The 25,395-nt window shown below is 40.6% G+C and overlaps 1 protein-coding gene across 15 annotated transcripts in view; it reads right to left on the bottom strand.

The window, feature by feature from the left end:
* The window catches only part of LOC131243216 (bifunctional nuclease 2), a 45,989-nt gene continuing 20,594 nt past the window's right edge, over positions 1-25,395 (bottom strand). For 3 of the 15 annotated variants that reach the window (XM_058242402.1, XM_058242403.1, XM_058242390.1), the window contains 3 exons: positions 15,031-15,122; positions 14,826-14,915; positions 1-159 (listed from right to left, as the gene is read on the bottom strand). In XM_058242402.1, the coding sequence (XP_058098385.1) occupies positions 14,851-14,915; positions 15,031-15,122 (157 nt within the window). In that variant the 3' untranslated portion in view covers positions 1-159; positions 14,826-14,850. Of the gene's footprint in view, positions 160-1,588; positions 1,744-13,826; positions 14,141-14,825; positions 14,916-15,030; positions 15,123-15,988; positions 16,087-25,395 lie in introns of those variants that run through there. The other 12 variants (XM_058242398.1, XM_058242394.1, XM_058242393.1 and 9 more) reach the window with 12 other exon arrangements.

The following is a 25,395-nucleotide window of genomic DNA, read 5'->3' as shown; positions in this document are numbered from 1 at the left end:
TTTGATCATAGCTAGAGATTTATAAAACTCATACATTTACATTTACAAGCACAGCAGCAGTTCTAGTTAACAAATTAGATCTGTACAAACCATCATAATGGCAGTTTTCCCATAGTTCATGGACGTGCACGTCAGAATGTTGTTCCTCCACTTGAAAATCTGTCAAGGGAAAAAGGTCCATTGTAAAAAGTGCAATTGCAGCTTATATGATCAGTAGTGTGAGTGCAGCCTGAATGATTGATCACAAAAATCAGGACGGGGCTGTTTGAATGGTGGGAGTTACTAGTCCTGCAGGAGTTATGAACCATCAGAGTAGTCAATCCTGGATTTATTTATTTTTTACTCCTAAGATCAATAGATCTATTGTTTGGTTGACATCCTGGACTGAAAGGTTGGTTGATTGATCTGAAAGGAAAGAGGAAAACTCAAGAGAAAGTAGACAGTGATCAGACGGTGGTTAGATAGTTGGATGGCAATTAGACAACCAAGCTCACAGGGTTGGAGGAGGCATCAATCCCTGGATTGTCCAATAACACCTTCTTGATAGTGGTCAATCCCCAATTTCGGGGATTTGGGATTGCCAAGTGGATTCACCAATCTTGAGGATGGCCCATCCCTAGAGGCCAAAAACATTGGATTCAAAGCAAATCCTGGATTGGCAAATCCAGATTGACAAATGAATGGATCCAAACAGCGGGTCATTTGGCAATGTGTACTGGAGTGACTTCAGAATCGAAAAGTTGTTATGCAGTGTGGATTGGGAGGTATTTGGAATCAGAGGTATTTCAAATACACAATTTTGCTGTGTTTTGAAATCCCTCCTGCTATGATTCGGAATCATCTTCCTTTTTGCCCATTTTCAAAGGTAGAAGAGTTGCACGTATAGAGAGTGTTAGTGTATAGTGTATGTGGTTAGTGGAGGTAACCGGAGCTGGTCCCCAGACATCCGAATGAACCAAAACAAAAGGTTGAGATTTCCTCTCAGAAGAGCTAGGAGGAAACATAGCACAATGATGTTTAGACAATTCACAAATATCACAATATAACGGTTTAGTGACAGATAAGGAGAAAAACAAAATTCTCAATCTAGTTATTGATGAGTGGCCTAAACGGTAGTGCCACCGTGTCATGGACTCTCAATTCAGAGAAAGGGTACTAGAAGCAGAAACGGGTGTATCATCGAGAAGATAAACGCCTCATCGCTTATGCCCTCACCAATCGCTCTTCGTCTTTAAGTCATAGAACAAATAATAGGAAGGGAAGAAGGTAATGGAACAATTTAATGATTTAATAAGAGAGCTAACAGACAATAAGTTTAATGGAAAACGAGGCACATGCAAGACTAAGGACAAAGACAAGGAAGAAGCAAGAAGCATGGAACCAATCCCAGAGATGGGAGTTTGAGTTTCATCTACGACTGTGACATACTGAGTATAGGGAGAAGGAGAATAAGAGGAAAAGAATTGTGACTTACCAGTCATATGGGAGAAAGCTCCAGAGTCTTATGACCCGGGAGGTAAAAGAGAATGACGTAAGAAGAGCGGTACCTGACTGGGCCGAAGTTACGTGAGATAGCTCAGGAATATCACGAACGTGAAGCCGTATAAGGACATCATATGCAGCCCGAGAAATGATGAGACACTCCCCTGAAGTAGACTGCTCGACTATTGGGGTGGAAAACTGTACCTCAGGAGCAACTGTGGATGCAGCAAAAGTAACGGCATACGTAGGACGACCATGGATCTGCCAACAATAATCAATAGTGTGATTAGCAGGGTATCCCGTATCAGTATCGGTTGGTGTAATGGTGCCCTCCGATACCGATATGGATACGAGAGTGTAACGGCGATACGGGGGCGTAACGGCCCGTAACGGTGCAATTTTATTTTATTTTTTGCCAAAAAAATATGAAAAAATATGGATTAAATCCGGAATATTCTAAGTATTCTAAATATGCATTCATTTATAAATTGGAACATGTTTATGGCAGTGTAACGGTCTACTCTTTGGTGAGAAGTTGTATCGGACTGTCTGATGAATTTATGAACCAGATAATCTAAATTTGACTACAAAATTCATATATTTAATTTTCTAAATATATAATTTATATACTTAACAATTTGATATCATTTCTTCCAATAGTTCTTTAAAAAAATGAAATTAAATTCAGGTAGATGGCGTTGCCAATTTGGGGATGACTTGGAGGACCAATCCATGCCTCAAATCAGCCTCAAATTCATGCAATTTATTGACATTATCCTACTTATGAATTGGTGGACATTTATTGGATAGTGAATCATGAAAAAAATCAAAAGGCCCTATTTTAAAAAATAAGCGTCCACAAATTAACAATTAAAACAATTTGATTTTGGCATTATGAGTTAGCAACTACAGTTCATAATTTAATTGGTAAAATTTAATTTAATACATGTCTCATGTACAATTTTTTAAGGGCCCGAATTAGGCAGGACTCGGATTGTGAAGTGTAGCACATGAGTGTCAAAGTTTTTTGGGCCCTATCATGATGAATGTGTTATATCCACACCGTCCATCCATTTTGCCAAATAATTTTAGGGCATAAGCCCAAAAATGAGGCAGATCCAAAGCTCAGGTGGACCGCATCATAAGAAACAACAATAATTAAACGTCCACCATTAAAAATTTATTGGGAGCTATAAAAGTTTTAGATTAAGCTGACGTGTGTGTTTTCCCTTCATCCACATCAGTGTGACCCAATTAACAGGTTAGATGGAAAATAAACATTACAGCTGACCCATGTAACAAAACAGTGCAAGTGCACTGTTCAGCGTGCACTGCAAAACACAAAAAATAAAAAAAAAAGGGAGAGGGAAACCGAAAAGAAAAAAGAGGGAAAGAAGAGAGAAAAGAAAAAAGAGGGAAAGAAGAGAGAGAGAGAGAGAGAGAGAGAGAGAGAGAGAGAGAGAGAGAGAAGAAGAAGAAGAAGAAGAAGAAGAAGAAGAAGAAGAAGATGGTGATGATGATGATGATGATGATTACTCATATGATATTACAACAAGGAAGATAAATTAGTTACATAATTAATTTGGAAGAGGCATTCAATTTTTTTTTCTTTTTGTCCTATTTTCTTTAGGCTCGTAACAGTTGTTACGGTCACAGAATCGGAGGGGTGTCTATTTCAACCCCGTATCGTGTAACAGTGTCGGCCGTTACCATTACGTATCGACCGATACGACCGTATTGTAACGGATACGAGACACCCTGGTGATTAGTTCCCCCGCAATGCGAATAAATGCGAGAACCATCACGTCCTCGTCTATGTCCACCACGACTACGAAAATTACGACCACCACAACTACAATCTCCCTCATGACCTCTACCACGACCACCATAACTAGAAATGCGCCCTAAACTCAAGGATGGTACCCGAAAGCCAAGAGATGACTAATCGCCAGCAAGATGTACCAAACACTCCGATGGCACAAATGAAGGAGAAGGCAGAGCAGAGTTAGTAACGCGCTAACACATGGCATAGACTATCGTCAATGGGACTGATCTCAAACATGAAAATAATCAGAGTTCAACCTGGCTAGAAACTGCATGATACGAGTATCATCTTGTTGCTTATGGGCATGTTCATGATCCTCTTTACATTTGGAAGGTATGGGCTGATATAGGTCCAACTCATCCCACATGCCTCGAAGCGTCGAATAGTAATCTTTTAATAATCTTGAGTTTTGTTGGAACCGACCAATTTCTTGAATAAGTTGGAATACTCGTGAAAATTTCTGAGACTCCGAGAACATATCATGAAGCGTATCCCAAATGCCTTTAGCCAAGGATAAAATCATCACTGAGTGGCTAATCGAGGAATCCATACTATTCAACAACCATGCAATAACTTGATAATTCTCTTTTGGCCAAAACTTGTAGGTAGCATATGTAGATCTTGGAGAATCATCCAAAATATACGACAACTTCTCACGAGCTCTTAAGAACACTTTTACATATTGCACCCATTGAATATAGTTGTCACCATTCAACTTGTTGGATACGGAATGCCTGGATCTAAGCTTTGATACCAAGTATATGCTGTATCATATATACGACAACTTGTTGCTCCAAAATATACTGTATCCTCATGATAATTCATTTCCTCTACCACCTAAAGTTTTTGGTTGCACATGCTTTATTCAAATTTTATATGGAAATAATGATAAACTTAGCCCCAGGCAGTGTTCGAGTTATCGGCGAAATGTCGATAATATCGGTGTCGCCATCCCTGCGACACCGAAACCCTCTAAATTCGTTTCTCTGCCAGTTGTCGGCGAAAAATCGGCGAAATATCAGCGATTTTTTTGAGATGGGTGATATTATCAGAATATGCCATTTCGTACTCCATTATCGACGATATATCGAGAGATATTATCGGCGTCTGTCCGATATTTTCAGAATATCGACTGTAGCCACCAACCCCACAAGAAAACTGTAGCTACCTACCCTTCTTTTCTTTGATAAATATCGGGAAAACAAATTTCAGAGTGATTTTCGTACCTGGTTAATCGGATGTCGGAACCAGAGCTGGAAGAGGAGCTTCTCGATCAACAAAGCCGGTATGTGTACGCAAAACCCCTCTTTTCTCGCCATCTCCCCTCTTTAGGGTTTTTTTAATTTCTTCCTTCAAGCGAAAATCCCTCTCGCACTGGGAAATCGGATTTCACATCGAGCGAAAATCGCTCTTGCACCAGGAAATCGGATTTCGCCGAGCGAAAATCCCTCTCACGGTGAGGAGTTTGTGCCCTGCGAATGCGAAATACCTCTCGCCCTGGGAGGTAAATCCGACGAACGCCTGTGCGGACTGAGGAGTATGCTCCTATCATATTGACTAAACTCAGTTGGGCCCACTTTGAATGTATGTGTGGTCTATCTAAGCCGTCCATCTGTTTTTCCATCTAATTCAAGGGGATGAGCCCAAAATTTAAGCATATCCAAAACTTCTGTGGCCCCCAAGAATTTTTCAACGGTAAACGTGCAATTCAACTATTTCTTGCGATGTGGTCCAGCCATGATGTATGTGGGCCCCACCATGATGTATGTGTATTATCCACTCCGTTCATCCATTTTTAAAGATCATTTTAGTGCTTTATCTAAAAACGAGATGGATAAAAATATCAGGTGGACCACACCACAGGAAAATAATAGTAATTGGATATCCATCATTTAAATCCTCCTAAGGCCCACTGTACTGTTTATTTGACATCCAATCTGTTAATTAGGTCATACAGACCTAGATTAAGGGAAAAAACAAAGATCAGGTTGTTCCAAAACTTTTACGGCCCTCAAAAAGTTTTGAATGGTCAAAGTTCATTCAACACTGTTTCTTCTAATGTGGTCCAATTGAGATTGGGATATACCTTTTTTTTTTCTTTCCATACCATAAAATTATCTATAAAATAGATGGACGGCATGGATGAAACACATACCTCATGGTGGGGCCCACAGAGCACGGAAGGGGAGTAGCCAATCCGTTTCCAAAGCTCTAAGTGAGCTGTACGATAGGAAAAAGTGGTTAGGGAAATTCCTACCGTTGAAACCCTCCTGGGGTTCAACAGTGATGTTAAGATGCCACCCATACCGTTAATAACGTCATTACTATTGGGATGAACTCAAAACAAAAATATTAGTTGAATCAAAACTTCTGTGGCCCCACGAATATTTCAACTGTGGACGTTTAATTATCACGTTTTAGGCTCACTTGAGCTTTAGATACGTTTCGTTTTTTGCATCATGTCCTAAAATGAACTCACAAAACAGATGGATAGGGAGGATTTTTCACAAACATCATAGTGGGCCCCACCTGAGCTTGCAGCGCAGGAAGGAAATCCGAGTCCTGCGCTACTTTTGAAAGGGGCGTGGATGGAAGGGGTTTACGTACTAAGTACAACACTGAGTAGACTCTGTGGGGTCCACCGTGATTTATGTAATTATCTAGTTTGTTCATCTATTTTACAAGATAATTTTAGGGCCTTATATCAAAACCGAAGGATATACAAGGCTAAAATGGACCACACCACAGGAAACAGTGTGAATTGAAGTTATACCGTTGAAAATTTCTTGGGGGCCACAAAAGTTTTGGATTTCCGTCCATCCATGTTTGTTTGATCTTATGAACAGTTTGGATGAAAAATAAACATCACTTTGGGGCATAGAAAGGTTTCAACGGTGGAAATCATTATTTCCAATGTTTCCTGTGGTATGGTCCACTTGAGATTTGTATAAGCTTCAATTTTGGGCTCGACGCCTAAAATGAGATGGAAAAACGTATGGAAGGTGTGGATAAACCACATAAATTCACAGTGGGCCCAACTGAGTTTACTTAGTACAATAAGAGCGTACGCAGTACGCAATTCGATTTGGGGTGGATTGGCTATTGACAAGAGCTGTAGCCAAAAGAAATAGACTGGCTACGACGCCTGCCACCCGCTAATGGCCAGTGGTCGGTACTCTGTGGGCCCCACCATGATGAATGTGTTTCATCCATACCGCCTATCTATTTTCCTACATCATTTTATAAAATGATACTAGAACTGAGGTATATAACAGTCTCAAGTGGACCACATTATTGGAAACAATGTGAATAAACTTCAACCATTAAAAACTTTTTGAGGGCCATAAAAGTTTTGGATCAAGCTTATCTTTGGTTTTTCCCTTCATCTGGATCTGTATGACCTAATCAACAGATTGGATGTCAAATAAACAGTACATCCGTCCTTAGGAGGATTTTAATGGTGGATATGCAATCACTATTATTTTCCTGTGGTGTGGTCCACCTAAGATTTATATTCCTATCATTTTTGGTATAAAGCTCTAAAATGGTCTGTAAAAATGGATGAACGGAATGGATGAAACATACACATCATGGTGGGGCCCACAGAGCACCGATCACCAGACGGCCTAAACTCTGAGTCACGCGCGAATTAGATACTAACAAGGTCAGTGGCCAAATGGCTACTGAAGTAACGTCACCAAGCTCTGTGGACCCCACCATGATGCATGTGTTGTATCCATACCGTCCAACCATTTGTAGACATCGTTTTATGGCATTACAAAGAGAATGAGATAGATCTAAATTTCAAGTGGACCCACCACAGAAAACCGTGGGAGCCATAACATCCACCGTTGAAACATTTATAGGGCCCACAATAATGTATTTTTGAGATCCATCCTATTCATAAGTTAACATAGAGATAGATGAAGTGAAAACAAAAATATCAGCTTCTTCGGAAACTACTATAGCCCCTAAGAAGTTTTGAACAGTGGATGTCATTGTCCCCACTATTTTCTATGGTGGGGTCCACTTGAACTTTATTATGGGCCACAAAAGTTTTGTATAAAGCTGATATTTGTTTTTTCACTTCATCCAGATTTATGTAACCTTTTCAACGGGTTGGATGGAAAATAAACATTACGAACACATTACGGTGGGTCCTAATAAGTGTTTAACGGTGGATCGTACAATCACAATTGTTTCCTTTTGCATTGTCCACCTGAGACTATATCTGGTTCATTTTTTTTTTTCAAGTACTCTATAATTAAATACAAAAACAGATGAACGGCGTGGATATAGAATAAATACATAAAATTCCCAAAAATCAGGATGATCAGTTAAATAAATGGGCTACACCAGAGGGAACAAGTTGGGAGATAATGTCCACCCTTTATTTACATGGACCCATCATGTTGTATGTATAAATCACAATAGGCCCCATAAAGTTTACTCAGTATGTAATCTGCAAACTCTTTCTTCAATTGTAATTTATATGAAATTTTGATTTGATCTAACATCTTAGCCCTTGAAATGATTTGGGCTTATTACACTGAATACGAGCTGATGCACTTTTTTTTTTTTGGTCGATTATTGTAAATTTGTATACTACTAGGGAGCAAAATGTCGTATGGATCGGGAAAAGGAGGAGCAAGGGACATTGGGTGGAAACATGGACGGCCAGTGGAGGGGAATAAATATAGGGCCATATGCAACTATTGTGACCAAGTGATACGGAGTGGAGGAGTGTCTGGGCTAAAGGAACATTTGGCAGGGGGATACAAGAATGTGAAAGACTGTCCAAGTGTAACAAGGCCAGTGAGAGAGGAGATGAGAAGAGTGTTGACTGAAGCGAAGTCACGTAAGCTGCAGCAAAAGGATTGGGAGAGGGATATGAGGGAGGAGCTACGAGGCACTGGCCGGGGCCTATGTGCTCTTGACGAGCACGATGATGATGACGATGAGGGGATCGCGTATCCCGATGACTGTGTTACGGCTCGAGAAATGAGTGATTTTAGACAAGTGATTTGTGAGTCTCGAGCTTCAGAGTGGGAAGGGGAGCAAAGAAGACGGGTTGATGAGAGTAGGCCGTCGTTTAGGACGTCCCGACATGAGGCTGGTGGGAGCAGTAGACAATTTGAGGGAGGCAGCGGGCATGGCCTACAACGCATGCAAAGCGCTCGTGTCCTAGATGCACCCATCGTAGGCGTTAATAAAAAAAGATTAAAAAATATGTAGAGCAAGGGGCTCAGGGAGAAAGTGGGTGGCGCTATATCTAGGTGGTTCATCTTGAGCCATGTACCAGCAAATGCAACAGCCAGTCTTTACTTCAAAAATATGATTGCGGAGGTGCAACGTGCCGGGCGCAGCGTGAAACCTCCCACGCCACAGGAGATTCTTGGCGTCTACCTCGATCAGGAGCATGAGGAGATGCAGGCTTGGGTACGTGGACTCAAGCCGAACTGGAAGCAGTACAGGGTGACAATCATGTGTGATGGGTGGATAGGACCCACGAAATTGTCCATTACCAATTTCATGGTGTACTGTAGAGGACAACCGGTTTTTCTCAAATCCATTGATGCATCGGCCAGAATAAAAGATCACGAATACATATATGCTCTCCTAAAAGGAGTGATTAGAGATGTTGGGTGCCAGAATGTTGTCCAAGTTGTGACGGACAATGGCAGTGCATTCGTTAAGGCGGGGAAGAAATTGATGAAGAAGTTCAATCTCTATTGGACTCCATGTGTGACACACTGCATTGATTTAATGCTCGAGGAGATAGGGATGAGGGATTCTGTCAAGAAGAATATTCAGGATGTGAGGAGAGTGAAAAACTTTATATGATGATGCTGTGTTGCGGTTTAGGGATGCGAGGGGTACGTTCTCATCCGCACTAGCAAAAGCATTGACTGAAATGATGATGCTGTGTGAGTATGGTAACATAATTAGGTAATTACATTTTTCGCTTAAACTTCAAACTAAAACAAGCTCCTCATGGATATATAGGTGAGTGGTGGGCGATGTACGGAGTCGACACGCTCGCACTGCAGTTATTGGCAGTTTGTGTTCTCGCACAGACTGTATCCTCCTCACCGTGTGAGAGGAATTAGAGCACATGGTCACTCATACACACCAGCAAGAGGAACAGGCTAGCATATGAGAAGCTGCAAAAGCTCGTTTACTCCACTACAATATGAAGTTACGAGAGAGGCAGTTGCAGGTAGATCGAGACATGGAGAAAAATCAGGACTCGTTGGACCTGTTGTCTATAGGTAACGTGGCACAAATAGGTGATGATGATGAGGACCCACTTTATGAGTGGGTCAAATCAGTTGATTTAGATGATGCGGAGGGAGGCCCTGCTCCACAGGTAGCTGAGGGAGCAGCGGCTCTAGGTATCGATGTCGATCATGTAGTAATCGAACAGAAGGCAGATACAGACTCCTTTGATCCTTTGGTGAGGATTTCGGCACGTTCCAATGAGGGTGAGGAAGCATCTTCACGGCCCCCTCCCCATCATCAAGTCGTAGTGAGTGATGATGATGATGAGACTCAACCCCTACTCGACACTGGTCCTGGGGACGACGACGACGACGATGACGACGGTGATGAGGGAGGGGACGGAGGCACCGACACTAGTATAGGTGGTACTAGTGGGGGTGGGAGTGGCAGTGGTGGGGGGTACACGACGGCTCGGAGCCAACGATCCGTTGGCCAATTCACTGAGGAGCAGAGCTTTAACCATATCACTCAGGACATGGACCATGGATCTCGTCCACCATCCAGGGCGAGAGCATCGGAGCCCACATATATGTTTGAGCGTCGTTTAAAGAAGAAAGCCGGACGCGCCGCGGCTGATGCTCTCACACGCAGCTTGTCATCTATGGACATAAATTCAGATCAGGGGAGCTCCACCTCCGTCCCACCTTATGCTCATGGGGGATATCACAGGTATGGCCATGACAGCTCTGACATTCAGTCACGCTCATCTACCCATGGGTACAGGCAGCCGGAAGATAGTTCTTCGAGTCATAACTCTTTGACAGGAGGATATTCGGGGTACCCGTATGACTGGTAGCAATACTATCAAGGAGTCGGGATTGGACTTGATTTGTTCCCTCAGTACCCTGCTTAGGAAATGTCGTCGATGTATATCACGTAATTCTCGCGTCTAAGCGTACTCGTACAGTTTGGGGAGAATGACTATCAGAGGTACATAAGAGAGTTCCTCAATTGGTACGAGCAGAGGATGACCTGGGAACAGTACTGCCAACATGTTGGGCAACAGTACTACTCTCAACTGCCACGAGATCTAGACAATGATTATGAGCCACCTCGTCACTCTATGTAGGGATGAAACATGGACAGAAATGTGTATTTTTTTCAATTCATTTACTTTTGCATGTCTTAATTGTTGTAAGCTTGCATTTGTATCATATAAACTCTTTTTGGTTACTATTTGAGTGATTTCTTACGACAACGCATGCTTTTTGACCCTGATTAAATAGAAACTTCTAATTTAATGCATTCTTTTTTCAAAATTTTCATTCCTGAATATGTAATATATGTGTATTTAAGCATGTCCTGAAGTTTCACTGAAAAATTCCACTATTTTCTCCATGTTTCCCCCTTTTTCCCTGCATTTCCGGTTATCGGCAATAACAATATTATATCTTTATCTCCGGCCAGCGAAACTTGTAGCGATACCGACAACTCGAACATTGGCCCCAGGGCAATTAAATGTGTCTTCTTAGGGTACACTTGGAGTCAGAAAGAGTATAAATGTTTTGACCCATTGATACGCAAGAAATGTCTGCCGATGTAACCTTCTTTGAGGATATTTCTTTTTTCTCCGCTCCAGGTCGATCCCTCTATGATCATCTTGCAAGTTAGGGGGAGCATGACTCTTATCCTCTTCCACTTTCCACTTTCCACTGGTGATCACAGGGAAACTCCTCTTTCCTCCGTCCAGCATCCTGTTGGTGATTTAGGTGACCTTAAGTTTCTGTGGGTGTATCATCGTCGAGATAAATCTTCACGCGCTCATTCATCTACCCTTCTGCTCACTTTGGATGTTGGCCCAAGTGACTATCCTACCTCGAGTTTAGATCTCCCCATTGTCTTACGCAAAGGGTCACGATCTTGTACTCAATACCCCATTACTAATTTTGTTTCATATGATCATCTTTCATCGTTTTTTGAGTCGTTTGCAGCTTCCCTTTCATCACAGGCTATTCCTCAGTCTCTCTCACATGCTTTTCAAAGTCCTGACTGGACAAAGGCGATGGTAGAAGAAATGTCTGCTCTTGAGAAGAATCATACTTAGGATCTTGTATTACTTCCTTTAGGGCATAAACCCTGTTGGATGTTGATGGGTTTATATGATCAAGTTTCTTCCAGACGATTCCATTGATCGCTATAAAGCCCATCTTGTTGCTAAGGGTTACAAACGGACTCATGGTGTGGATTACTTCGAGACATTTTCTCCAGTAGCTAAGCTTAATTCGATTCACGTTGTGATCTCCTTGGCCGTTAATTTATCATGGCCCTTGTTTCAACTTGATGTTAAGAATGCATTTCTCCATGGGGACCTTACAGAAGAAGTTTACATGCATCAACCTCCTAGCTTTATTGCTTCCCACAACCCTGCGCTTGTATGTCGGTTGAAGAAGACTCTTTATGGACTCAAACAATCCCCACGTGCATGGTTCGAAAAATTTAGTCAAGCTCTCATGGAGTTTGGCTTTGTTCGTAGTCATGCCGATCATTCTCTTTATATGTCGTCAATCAATAGGCATCATGGTTCTCATTGTGTATGTAGATAATATTGTACTGTCCGGTAGTGATTATGTTGGAATGTGGGAGGTCAAAAAAATTTTGAAGACCAAGTTTGAGATCAAGGATCTTGGTCCTCTTTGCTACTTCCTCAGAATTGAAGTTGATCGCTCCTCATCCAGATTGGTCTTGTCACAACGAAAATATGCGCTCGATCTCCTCATGGAGACCAGCATGTTATGGTACAAGCATGCTACCACCCCCATGAATACTTCACAGAAGCTTCGACCAGATGATGGTGCTCTCCTTACTAATCCCGGGATGTATCGACGACTTGTAGGCCAGCTTATTTACCTGACTATTACTCACTCAGATCTCTCATTTGCGGTAGGCGTTATTATCCAATTCATGCAAGCTCCTCGTGCTTCCCATCTCATGGCTGTATACTGCATACTTCGATACCTAAAATTAGCCCCGACGCCGGGTCTTGGCCTCCACTTCAGTTGCATGGTCATCTCCATCTTTTTGGCTATTTCGATGCTGATTGTGCAAGTAGTACTTATGTTCGCTGCTCTACATCTGGCTTATGTACCTTTCTAGGTGAAAATCTTATAACATGGAAGAGCAAGAAGCAACCGGTTGTTGCTGGTCCTTGGCTGAAGTAGAATATCGTGTTATGGTTCATACAACGCGTGAGCTCGTGTGGCTTCGCAACCTTCTTGAAGAACTTGGCTATCCTCCTTCGGATTCTGCTCCTCTTCATTGTGACAACCAAGCGGCCATCCATATTGCTCGTAACCCGGTTTTCCATGAGCGAACCAAGCATATTGAGGTCGACTGTCACTTTATTCGGGAGAAAGTTGCTTCTAAGGAAATCATCACCCCTTTTGTTCGATCCGAGGATCAGCTTGCCGATGCCCTTACAAAGTCTTTGAGTCAAGATGCTCTCAATCGTGTTCATGACAAGTTGGGCATGATCAACATCTATGCTCCAACTTGAGGGGGAGTATAGACTGTGTTAGTGTATAGTGTATGTAGTTAGTACGGTTAGTGGCTTTTTAATATATGTGTGTGCACACTTTCCTCCTCTCCGGCGATGTACTATATGCTTTATTCTAATAAAACATTGTGTTAGGGTATTTTAGCCTATCACAATATTTTTCCCCAAACTCTCCTCTTTCTTCTTCTTCTCTCTCTCCTCCCCTTTTCTCCACACTACTGCATGTGTAACAAAGATGCCGCTAGGCTAATACAAATGACACATTGGCGATACCCCAAAACAATCAAATTATCGGTTGCATCACTAAAATTACATCAATAGATCGGCCATGTAAATCAACAGTTAAGAAATGTTGGTTAATTGCTCGTTTTTTATAATATGCTTGTGGCCCACTTGAGGCTTGGAATTTCAGCATTTTTTGCCGAAGTATATATTTCAATGGGCTTGTTACAATCATTCTATCAAACATCCCATATGTACACTAATTAGGGATATTAAAGTTAATTTAGTAATCACATTCAAACTCTTGTAAATGTACTACAGAATTTCAATGCATTTCAATTTTTGGAATGCAGGCCATGTAAATCAACAGTTAAGAAATGTTGGTTAGTTGCTCGTTTTTTATAATATGCTTGTGGCCCACTTGAGGCTTGGAATTTCAGCATTTTTTGCCGAAGTATATATTTCAATGGGCTTGTTACAATCATTCTATCAAACATCCCATATGTACACTAATTAGGGATATTAAAATTAATTTAGTAATCACATTCAAACTCTTGTAAATGTACTACAGAATTTCAATGCATTTCAATTTTTGGAATCAAGTGCATTCCGATTACAAGCTGTCAAACACGACTGAGGATTCGGAATCACCTTGATTCAGAATTGGAGTTATTCAAAATACAAGCTCTAAAACGGGCCCTTAGATGAGATGTTATGTACTAGATGCACCATAGATTGATGATCCTTATCGTGAGCTCCAAGATATGGCGCTACATAATGGACTAGTTCATTGGGTGGGTCCCCATGTGTATTGGCCACAAATGATTTTAACTGTCCTACAAATGAATGGTAGGAAGCAAAAATAACAGTGGTCAACATTAAATTTAAAAATAAAAAAATCAACGAGTTGCAACGGCCACCAATCGGATGGGTAGATGTTAAATATGTGGAGAATTCTCAAACATGTCTGATCTGCAAATAGTGGTTCATACATGGTGAGCCCCACCCAAAGACAGTACTAATAATCTTCTGTTGTGCCATGTATCCAACTTGGGTGCAGCACACCAGATATGGAAATGAGGACAGTTATTGTAGTTTGCAGACCACTATTGTGAAGTCATAATCTGCCGGCAGGCCTATGCAAACGGATTATAGGAACTTCTCAAAAAGGTAAGTCGCACGACATGAATGGGCAATGTGCAAATTATTAGTTTCCACAGGTGAATCTCACCATTTCTTTATCCGTGGAAAGATAAAATCATAGAATGGTCAATGGTTTCTAGTCCAGTTTTTGAATGATTCGGGTCATCTTCACTGAAACAGAAAGGATGGCCCGCCTCTATCTATGGTGTCCCAGTTCCCCAAGTGGGTTTTATAACAGCCCAAATGGCCCTGCTGGCAGACACGATTCACTTGAGTAAACTGGGACTACCTGCCTTTTACCTATGTAATTGGTCTTCCATGTTAGAATTTCCAAAGCACAATACACAAAATGCAGCCAAGTACAGAAGGTGTTTGCACCTCTCATTTAGTAAGCCGCTAATGTTCATGTTTGGACATGCGAAGCTTGGTGAGCTGGTCCCTCCACATTGCTGCCAGAAAAAGGAAACACTGTAAGGAGCTAATGAGTATATTGTGGGAAAGAACTAGTTTCAGGAGAACCAAGAATACCATGGGCATCCATGATTAACTCACAACCATGTTGAGGCTATGTTTGTTCAAGTACCTGCATCATTGTACCTTTCCTCACTCACGGCTATATTTAATTTTCTTAGCAAGTCAAGCTCCTCAGCTAGTGAGTCCGGTCCTTCTGCAGCACTGCAAAAGAAATGATTCATCATTAGAAAAACAACAAAAAATACCAATAAGCATTTTAGTAAATGTGCAACATGCTTGCTGCACCTTGGGTGCAACAGGATTTCAAAAAGTTTGAGCCGTATCCCTAACCACTCCCTTCAGAATTGAACAATGTTTATCTGTGGTATGATCTAAGTTCTTTATTTGTCTTCTTCACTGAATAATGTGACACATACTCTCTCTATACAATAGTGGGTTAACTCCCAACATCATCCAACAGTGTAGATGATGTCAGCAAATACAACTGGGTGGACATCTGAAGCAGACAAGGTATAGGATCTGGAAGAGGATGATTTTAGAAGATTTATGGTATTATCTACTAGGATTTTTTAGTAAGTTTTTGGGGTGTTTCACGCAAAACAGAAGTCAGGAAATGGTCCATATTTAGATTTCTTGCTGTGCTGTTTTCTGGGGGATTTTTGTAGAGATTTGTCACCTGAATTAGGTGCAGTTGATCATTACCAATTGCCAGAAACAAGAATCGCAAATTTTCTACAATGTGTTTTATTTTTTGATGGGTGTTAGCAGCCCTTGTTTTGTGTGTGTGTGTGTGTGTGTTTTTTTTTTTTTTTTTTTTGAAGTTTCCTTGTGTCTTCATTATTTGTGTTGTAAGGCTATGAAATGAGATGTGGATTCATGTTGAGGATGGTGATTGCGTAGTTAGTGTTCTCTTTCTGTGCTTTAGGGTACAACACACAAATTATTTGACATAATGCTTAACTAAACTTAACATGGAGGATTTCTACAAGCACTTGAACTTTCCCTTTTTGTTCATCATCTCTTCCATTATAGGCCCTTGTTATCAGTTGTGGGTGTAGTTCACTCACATGTTGTGCAATGTGCCACGTGTCTTCACATGCCACTGTGGATGTAATCCCCCTCTCAACGGTTGTGAGCATAGTTCACTCACCTATTGATGTAGGACCTATGCATGAACTCAAAAAAATTAAATTAATTAATAAAAATCACAAAACTTTCTACCATCATCACAAATACCAAAATTCCAAAAGGAAATCATGCATAATTCAAGCCTAGGTTACCAAGCATCATGCTACTAAACCATTAAATAAGGGAAACTAGGATCTAATGAATGTAGGGACATCCAAATAGCATAAGGTAAGCCCATTTCCAAAAGGGAAGGTCTAACACTACCATTGATGAAATTAGGGTTTGGGGGAACTGGGGAAGAATTAAGGATAATGGGGTAAATTAGGTAAGGGTTTGAGGGGTTTAGGTACTAGGATAAGAGAATTAGGGTTTTGTATGGAGGGAATGTACGAATTTGGGTTCAATTGAAGGTTGTGAAGAATTAGGGTTTGGTTATTTGGGGAAATATGAAGATTTGAGATATCTAAGTTTAGTGTTAGGGTTTGGATGTATAAGGGATGAAGATCGGGAGGATGTTGATAACTTTGGATGAAGGAGAACGAAAATCAAAAAACGTGGAAGAATACCTTTCTTGTTGATTAAGAGATGAGAGTGTAGGGGATAGAAGGAAGCCCCACACTTCTGTTGATGAAGATAAGTTTTGTACCGATCTTCCTTCCAATTCACATGGAAGCCACCCTCACATCACATGAAGATAGAAGAAAACAAAAAGCTCTCTTTTTCTTTTTCTTTTTTTTATTTTTTCTTTTTTTTTTCTCAAAACCAAAGTAATGAGAGGTCACACGTTCCCCCCTCTTTTATAGTCTCAAGAACTTTTTGAAATTACAATTTTAACCGTCTCATAAATTTTGACCAAAATAACCCTAGTCTAATGAAAAATCAAATAAAATAACTCATAAGGTGTCCAAAGCATAAATCAACCATAAACTAAATCCTCAAAGAAAATAATGACCAATAATGATGAAAATGACCCACGATCAATGGCCCGATCATGTGATCCATGCGATCCAATGGTCCGACCGTCACGTCCCTCGAATCCGACCATCCAAATCACTCCTAAAGCAACCCATGTGCATTTTCTCAGTGTAGGGTCTTCCAAATGCTCGCGCATGCACATGGGGTCTTCAACATAATAATGGGTACTCACCTAGCCACAAAGAAATCGGTGCGGCCCGCCTCCTTCTCTAATACGCACGCAAAGACTTACATGAAGTAACGTCCTCATCACCTATTATGCAGTGTTGCACGTGTATTTGAGAGGATTTTGTATATGAATGGTGGTTTGGTGCCTTAATGGTTGTTGAGTTTGGTTGGCCTACTATTTGAAGAGAAGATTTAATGGACGGCGAGAGCCCAATCTAAAGACAAGCAGCAATTAAAGATTTTGTATCCCACCATGTTGTGTTTGAGGGGGAGTGGTAGCCCATGTCGATTTTCGTTATCTTCTTTGTATGTGTTCCAAGCTGGGCATTAGTGATATCAATGCCCAATCTTGAGCAGGAGTGTAAGAAAATATATGTAATTATGTCTGTGTTATCCATGTACTCCTATGGAGAAGTATGTGCATGCTCCTCTCAAGTTAATATGTGTGTGTGTGTGTGTGTCAATCTTTTGGACTAACACACAATAACACTTCTCTTGTTGCCCTAAACACCCACTTTCTACTCCCATGACATCTTTACCTTCTGCACACTTCTACCAACAGTTCTTGAGATCCAGTTTCTGCTATTTATGCTTTCACACATGATTTACATAGTTTTAATCTTTTTAATAAATGTTCCAAATTGTACAATCTGCATCTTCTTAACATCATTTTCATGCAAATCTCCTCCTCTTCAAATCTTTATAATTAAATTTCACAGGTCAGAGAGTAGGTGGCTGTGGATCATCTCCACCTGGATGCAGTTGTGGACAATATTAAGGTTACTGATTTTGGGCGTGAATGTGAACATGACTAGGTGTGGATGATAGTCACAACTTTGACCTTCCTATTGTTTACATTCTTGCAGCTGCTACCTTTGCTCCCTAGCACATTACAGATGGATGACATGGATGCAATACGTACCGGCTCTGTAAGTAAACTGGGACAGCTTCAGCTTTGCATATCACCTCAGGCTCATGCAGGTCTTTAAGAACTCCAACTAATCCAAACAAGTAATGTAACACTAGTGCTGATAGTCATGACATTTGACTCAGATATGCATCTGATCCCACAGTTTATCATGTAGGGAGACATAATTTGTGTGCATGCGTGTATTTATGTGTAGAGAGATGTATTTCTCATGTATACTTGTAGTCATGTGGAGTACCATCCTCCTTTCCTCTCCTATTGAAAAAAGACTGACCTCTCCCTCCCTCCCTCCACCTCTCTCACCCCCTCTTCTGAACTCCTACAGTAATCATGTCTCTCATTCTACTTCATGTAGTACATTATCCTTGCCTTATTTTCAGTCTATTTACCATGGATCCATGGATTTTCAATCTAAGCAGTCTAGCACTGCCTAAACCTTTAAGGATGCAGATAAGACCACCACCAGCCATCTGATGGTGAGTAGGTCAAATTCTCAGATTGTCACTTCTGAAACTTAATCCCCTGGTCCACATCCTTGCATTGTTTATATCGTGTTCCCATTCTACAAAGATTTATTACACATATAACCAGTCTATTTACCATGGATCCATGGTTTTTCAACCTGAGCAATCTAGCACTACTTAACCTTTATGGATGCTGATAAGGCTACCAGCAGCCATCTGATGATCAGTAGGTCTAACCTCAGATTGTCACTTCGGAAACCTAATCCCGTAGTCCACATCACCAGCCCACTGAGGAATAGGCTCCTCTATATGGTGCAACTATCACACCTAAGCCCTCCAGTTAACCGGAGCACCTGGAGATCGACTTTGATTCTGCCATGAATAGGAATATTCAACACCTGTTTGTCCTCAATCTAGTTATTTTATTCTCATTGGGGATATCTTGTATCATGGAAAAGCAAGAAGCAGTTTCTAGTTGCCCATTTGTTTGCCAAAGCAAAACATTGTGCAATCACACATGCAGCTCAAGAGATTATTTGGGTCAGATGACTTCTTCAGGAAATGGGATTCAGTATTCCCGTACCTATCCGCTTACTATGTTATAGTCAAGATGTGATTCCTGTTGGGATTTGTGCTACGGAATCACATAGAGATGGATCTAGGATAGAAATCCAAGAGCACCAAGCAAACACAAGAGAATACAGAGATTTAACGTGGAAAACCCTTGCGGGAAAAAACCACGGCACAAAGCGACAGAAATTCCACTATGAAAAGCACATATTACAAAGATATAGGACTTACCCGGCTTGAGCAATCCTCAAACCTCTCCTTTTCTCCACCCCTTGAAACCCTAGAATGCCTTAGAATTCTCTTAGAATACCTCCTAATTCCGTATACAACCCTTTATATAGCTTTAGAAACAAGTAGAACTGGAATAGGAAACAAAAATTGCAGAATTTGCGTTTCTGCAAACGAATATGCATAAACCTTTGATGACATCGAACTAGCTTCAATGTCATCGAAAAATGACAAAAACAGTCTAGCGAGCAGGGGAAAAAATCCGAACAAAACTCGATGGCATTGACCTGCTTCGATGCTATCGAAATGGCTTCGATGACATCGAAGCTGGTTCGATGTCATCGAACCCAAAATGAGATTTAAGACATCTCTGACAACAACAATCTCCACCATGTCTTCAATCTTCAAACGTGTAGCTTCTTGTCCTCTTCTCTTATCTCTGTATCGCATCATAGCTTCATCAACGCTTCTCGTGCACACTCTGTCCTCCTTTTACGCCATCGCCAGAGAAGTTACATAGAACTTGAACTTCTCCATTGGAACAACCTTGGTGAGCATGTCTGCTGGATTCACGCTGGTGTGAATCTTCTCTAGTTTACGCCTCCTTCCTCAAGTACCTGTCGGATAAAATAGTGAAGAACATCAATGTGTTTAGTGCGTGAGTGATAAACAAAAGTTTTAGCCAAATTAATAGCGCTCTTGCTATCACAGTTAACCGGCATGGCCTCCTGCTGAAGTCTCAACTGATTTATCATGCCTCTAAGCCAAACACATTCTTTAAACGCTTTTATCACTGCTATATATTCTGTTTCGGTCGCGGAAAGAGCCACCACAGACTGAAGCTTCAACATCCAACTGATTGCTCCACCCACTAGTACAAAAAAGTATCCTGAAGTTGACTTTCTGGAATCCATATTGCCTGCGTAATCTAAATCCACATATCCTACCAACTTTGCTCATGTCTTCTCAAAAGTTAAGACGTAGTCTTTTGTACCTTGAATGTATCGAAGTAGCCATTTCACCGCTTCTCAATGTTGTTTATCGGGGTTTGACATGTATCTGCTCACAACACTGACTGCCTGTGAAATATCTGGTCTCGCACAGACCATAGCATACATTAAACTGCCAACCACATTCAAATAAGGCACATGAGACAACCTGCTTTTCCTCATTTGATTTAGGATATTGTTCTGAGGAAAGCTTAAAGTAAGCCGCATGGGGAATGTTCACTGGCTTTGCTTGGTCCACCCCATACTTGATCAGCACCTTTTCAAGGTACTCTGCCTGTGATAACCAAAGTCTGCTCCTCTTCCTGTCTATATGAATATCTATGCCGAGAACCCTCTTTACAGCCCCCAGATCTTTCATCTCGAATGTCCCTGATAACTGAGTCTTCAGTACGTTGATTTCAGACATATAATAACTGGCGATCAACATATCATCAACATACAATACTAGGATGATGAATCTGCCATCACTCAATGTCTTGTAATAGACACAGTGATCGTATTCACTCCGAGTAAATTTCTAACTCAACATGAAATAATCAAATTTTTTATACCACTGCCTAGGTGACTGTTCCAGGCCGTACAACGACCTCATTAACCTACAAACTTTTTCCTCTGCCCCTTTAATTTCGTAGCCCTCTGGTTGCTTTATGTAGATCTGCTCTTCCAACTCTCCGTGCAGGAATACAGTCTTGACATCTATCTGTTCCAACTCGAGATCGTATTGGGCAACCAGCGCCAACACGAATCTAATAAACACTTGCTTAACTACCGACGTGAATATCTCTGTAAAGTCGATTCCTTCTCTTTGATCATAACCCTTCGCTACCAACCTTGCTTTGTATCTATCCTATTTCCTTTTAAATGACCACTTGCATTCGATCGTTTTTCGGCCCACTAGAAGCTCCACCAACTCCCATGTGTGATTTTTGTGCAACGCGTCCATCTCATCGTCCATAGCCGCCTTCCGCTTTTTTGCATTAGGCTCACTGAGAGCCTCCTGAATAGTAGATGAGTCCTCCTCATCAGTAACGAGGGCATATGCAATATTAGAATCATCCCTGTATCTTGCCGGTAACCTGCGATCACGCGGTGGGTTTCTTCTCACAGGTGGCTGCACCACCTGATCTTATACCTCTGTCTGTGCATGTCTCTACCTGAGTATCATCTGTGTCAATTTAGATGTATATGATCAACCTTTCTGGTTCATCTTGCTCCTTTTGCTCATTCTTGTGGAATAGGAAGCTTTCATCAAATCTGACATCCTGGCTAGTGATGACCTTGCGTGTGACCTTGTTGAATAGCCTGTAACCTTTCACACTAACACCATAGCCAACAAAAATATACTTTTTGGCTCTATGGTCTAGCTTATCTCTCTCAATTGACGGTACATGAGAGTAAGCCTCACAATCAAATATGCGCAAATCTGAGTAGTTCAGCTTATAACCACTTCATACTTCCTCTGGGATTTTACATTTAATTGTCGTAGAAGGAGACTGGTTCACCAAATAGCAAGCCGTGTTAACGGCCTCAGTCCATAAGTCCTTGCCCAACGCAACATTACTTAGCATGCATTGGGCCCTCTCCAAGAGAGTCCGATTCATTCGCTTAGCCACACCGTTTTATTCAGGCGTGTGGCACACTGTGTTGTGCCTAATGATCCCTTCATCCTTGCAATATTCATTAAATTCAGTGGAAGTGAATTTTTCACCATTGTCAGTCCTTAAAACCTTTATTTTTAGCCCAACTGTTTTTCCATCATTGCCTTCCATTGTTTGAATATGGTGAAAATTTCGGATTTACGTTTCATGAAGTAGACTCAAACTTTCCTGGAATAGTTGTCAATGAATGAAACAAACCATGACGACCCCCCAATGGAAACCTCTAGTGATGGCCCCCATGCGTCAGTGCACATAATCAAGCACTCCCTCACACATGTTTTCTAGTTTTAAAAGATAATTTAGATTGTTTACCATATATACAATGCTCGCATATATCTAAATTAGAATTTTTAAAAGTTGGAATCAAACAACAATCAGATAGTACCTTCATGCATCGCTCACTCATGTGGCCCAAACGAGCATACCACATACATAGGGACGTGGAATCTGAAATAGCTGCTGCTGCTCCACCTGCTGAAGTGCTCTTGATCAACCTGCAAAGGTTTCCGTACCTTTGTACTCTCATAACAACAAGTGCCCCTTTTGAAACTTTAAGGACACCATCGATACCAGTGAACTTACACCCTATAGCCTTGAGTGCACCGAGAGAAATTAGACTTTTCTTCATATCAGGAATATGCCTGACATCAGTCAGGGTACGCTCCATCCCATTAAACATCTTGATGCTCACAGTACCAATAGCCACAACATTACAGGCATTGTCATTGCCCATAAAAACCTGTCCACCATCGCATTCCTTGTAACTGGCGAACTAACTCCGATGACGAGTCATGTGATATGACGCTCTTGTGTCGAGGATCCACTCATCTCCATGATTGTCGTGTAAGTGTCCTATCATGGACACAGACAGTACATCACCACCACTTGTCTCTTCATCAGATGTGGCAACATTGGCCTCTTTGGAAGAAGCCGTTGAATTTTCTTTCTTCGCTTTAGGATTGGTACAATCCTTCTTCATGTGTCCAGTCATCCCACAGTTCCAGCACTTTTTCCTTTGCCCTTGCCATTGGATTTGGATCTAGGTCTTGAAGATCCTGTACCTTGCTCAGAATTCTTGCCTCTCGTAAACAGTGCATCAGAAGATGTCTCCATGTTGTCGTTTAGTTTTCTCATGGCCTTCCCTTGAAAGGCTGAGATAACGGTGTCGATACTCAGGGTTTTATTTGCGATGCACATTGTGTCCTTGAATGACTCATACGATGCCGGAAAAGAATTCAACAATATACATGCTTGTTCCTTATCTTTAATCACTTCCTCCATATCCAGCAATTTGCAAACCAATTTATTAAAGTTGTTGATGTGAGCCTCCAAATCTCCACCCTCTGCCATCTTGAAATTATACCACTGTAGCTTCAAGTGTAGGCAATTTTCAGAGGATTTTTTCGCATAGATATCCTCTAACTTTGCCCATAACTTAGCTACAATTTTCTCCCTCAAAACATTATAGAGAACCCCATTCGTGAGACATAAACGGATGGAGGCTAAAGCATTACTATCAAGAGTCTCCCATTCTTCATCTTTCAGAGTCGATTTTCGCTCCTCAAGAGCCTTAACTTCACCTTCCTTAATAGACTAATCATCTTAATCTTCCATAACTCATAATTATTTTTACATGAGTACTTCTCAATATCTCCCATTATTGTTGATCCCACATATTGAGATTTGTGCCCCAACGATAGCTTTGATACCACTTATTGGGATTTGTGTTGCGGAATCACACAGAGATGGATCTAGGATAGCAATCCAAGGGCACCAAGCAAACACAAGAGAACACAGAGATTTAACGTGGAAAACCCTTGCGTGAAAGAACCACGGCACAAAGCAACAGAAATTCCACTATGAAAAGCACATATTACAAAGATAGAGGACTTACCCGGCTTGAGCAATCCTCAAACCTCTCCTTTTCTCCACCCCTTGAAACCCTAAAATGCCTTAGAATTCCCTTAGAATACCTCCTAGTTCCGTATACAACCCTTTATATAGCTTTAGAAACAAGTAGAACCATAATAGGAAATAAAAACCGCAGAATCTGTGTTTCCGCAAATGAATCTGCGTAAACCTTCGATGACATCGAACTAGCTTCGATGTCATCGAAAAATAACAAAAATAGTCTAGCGAGCAAGGGCGAAAATCCGAACAAAACTTAATGGCATCAACCGGCTTCAATGTCATCGAACTCAAAATGAGATTTAAGACATCTCTGACAACAACAATTCCTCTAGTCCTAATGAAACATATCTAAGTTGACTATCACTTGTCAGAGAGAAAATTGCCTCCAACATGTTGCACACTCTTTTTGCTCAGTCCAGGGACCAATATGCTGATATTCTCACTAAAGCTCCTATCAAGTATTTTATCGCAAGTTGGACACATATGGCATCCAAGTTCTAACAAGTCATAGTTTTGTATGTGATTGTGGAGCACCATACTAGGAGGATTTTTTTCTCATTTATTGTGATCTTGTCTCTTCTAACCATTTAGTATTATAAAATATATTTGTGTGTGAGAGAGAGTAGGCATAATCTCATTCTCCCTTGTTCTATCTCTTTCATTTCTTTTTTTCTTTTTTTGAACAGGTATTGTCTTTCTTCATTTCCCCCTCTCTAATATCATATATTAACCAGTGTTTTAAATAGTGGTAGCATGTTGCGTAGCGTTCAACCCTCTGTAGCATGTAGCATAAATAGCGTGGTGTGTAGCGTAAGCTACATGATACTTCTGTTTTTTAATTTAAATATAGAAAAAAAATGATAAATAGTAAGAAAAAAGCAAAAAATATAAAAATACCTAAAAGATGATTCATTTTTTCAAGTATAAGCATATTCAAGTTGTTAATTATCATTTACCAAAAGCCAATCCACATATAAAGTCATAAACCAAATCAAATAATTATCACATCAACAACTTTCTAAACAAACCACTTTAAATTTTTTGAATCAAACCACTTTAATTAATAACATCTAATTGAAATCACAACTCACAACTCACAAGTATGAAAAGAAATAAAAATCCCACAAGTTAAGACTATTAAGTACAGTACATATGTCATCTATACAAAGAGGGGTTTTTGAAAAAAGAAAAAGAAACCCTTTTTCTTTTAAGTTTAGTTTTTAAGGTTTTTTCAGCATGAGTTTCACCAACTTTAACATAGGATCACCACCATTTTAAGTGAAAGTAAACAAAGAAAGGTTTGGTTTTAACTTTACATCTAATTTTTTTTTATATATATAATATGAGTTCTACACTATTTTTAACAAACAAAACTAAAAAAATAAAAAATAAAAATAAATATTCTCATCACTCTTCAAAAAAAAAAAAAACATT

The sequence above is a fragment of the Magnolia sinica genome, chromosome 4 (assembly GCF_029962835.1).
Source record: "Magnolia sinica isolate HGM2019 chromosome 4, MsV1, whole genome shotgun sequence".
NCBI lineage: Eukaryota > Viridiplantae > Streptophyta > Magnoliopsida > Magnoliales > Magnoliaceae > Magnolia > Magnolia sinica.
Note: the sequence above shows the minus strand (reverse complement) of the source record. Positions and strands in the feature narration are given on the sequence as shown.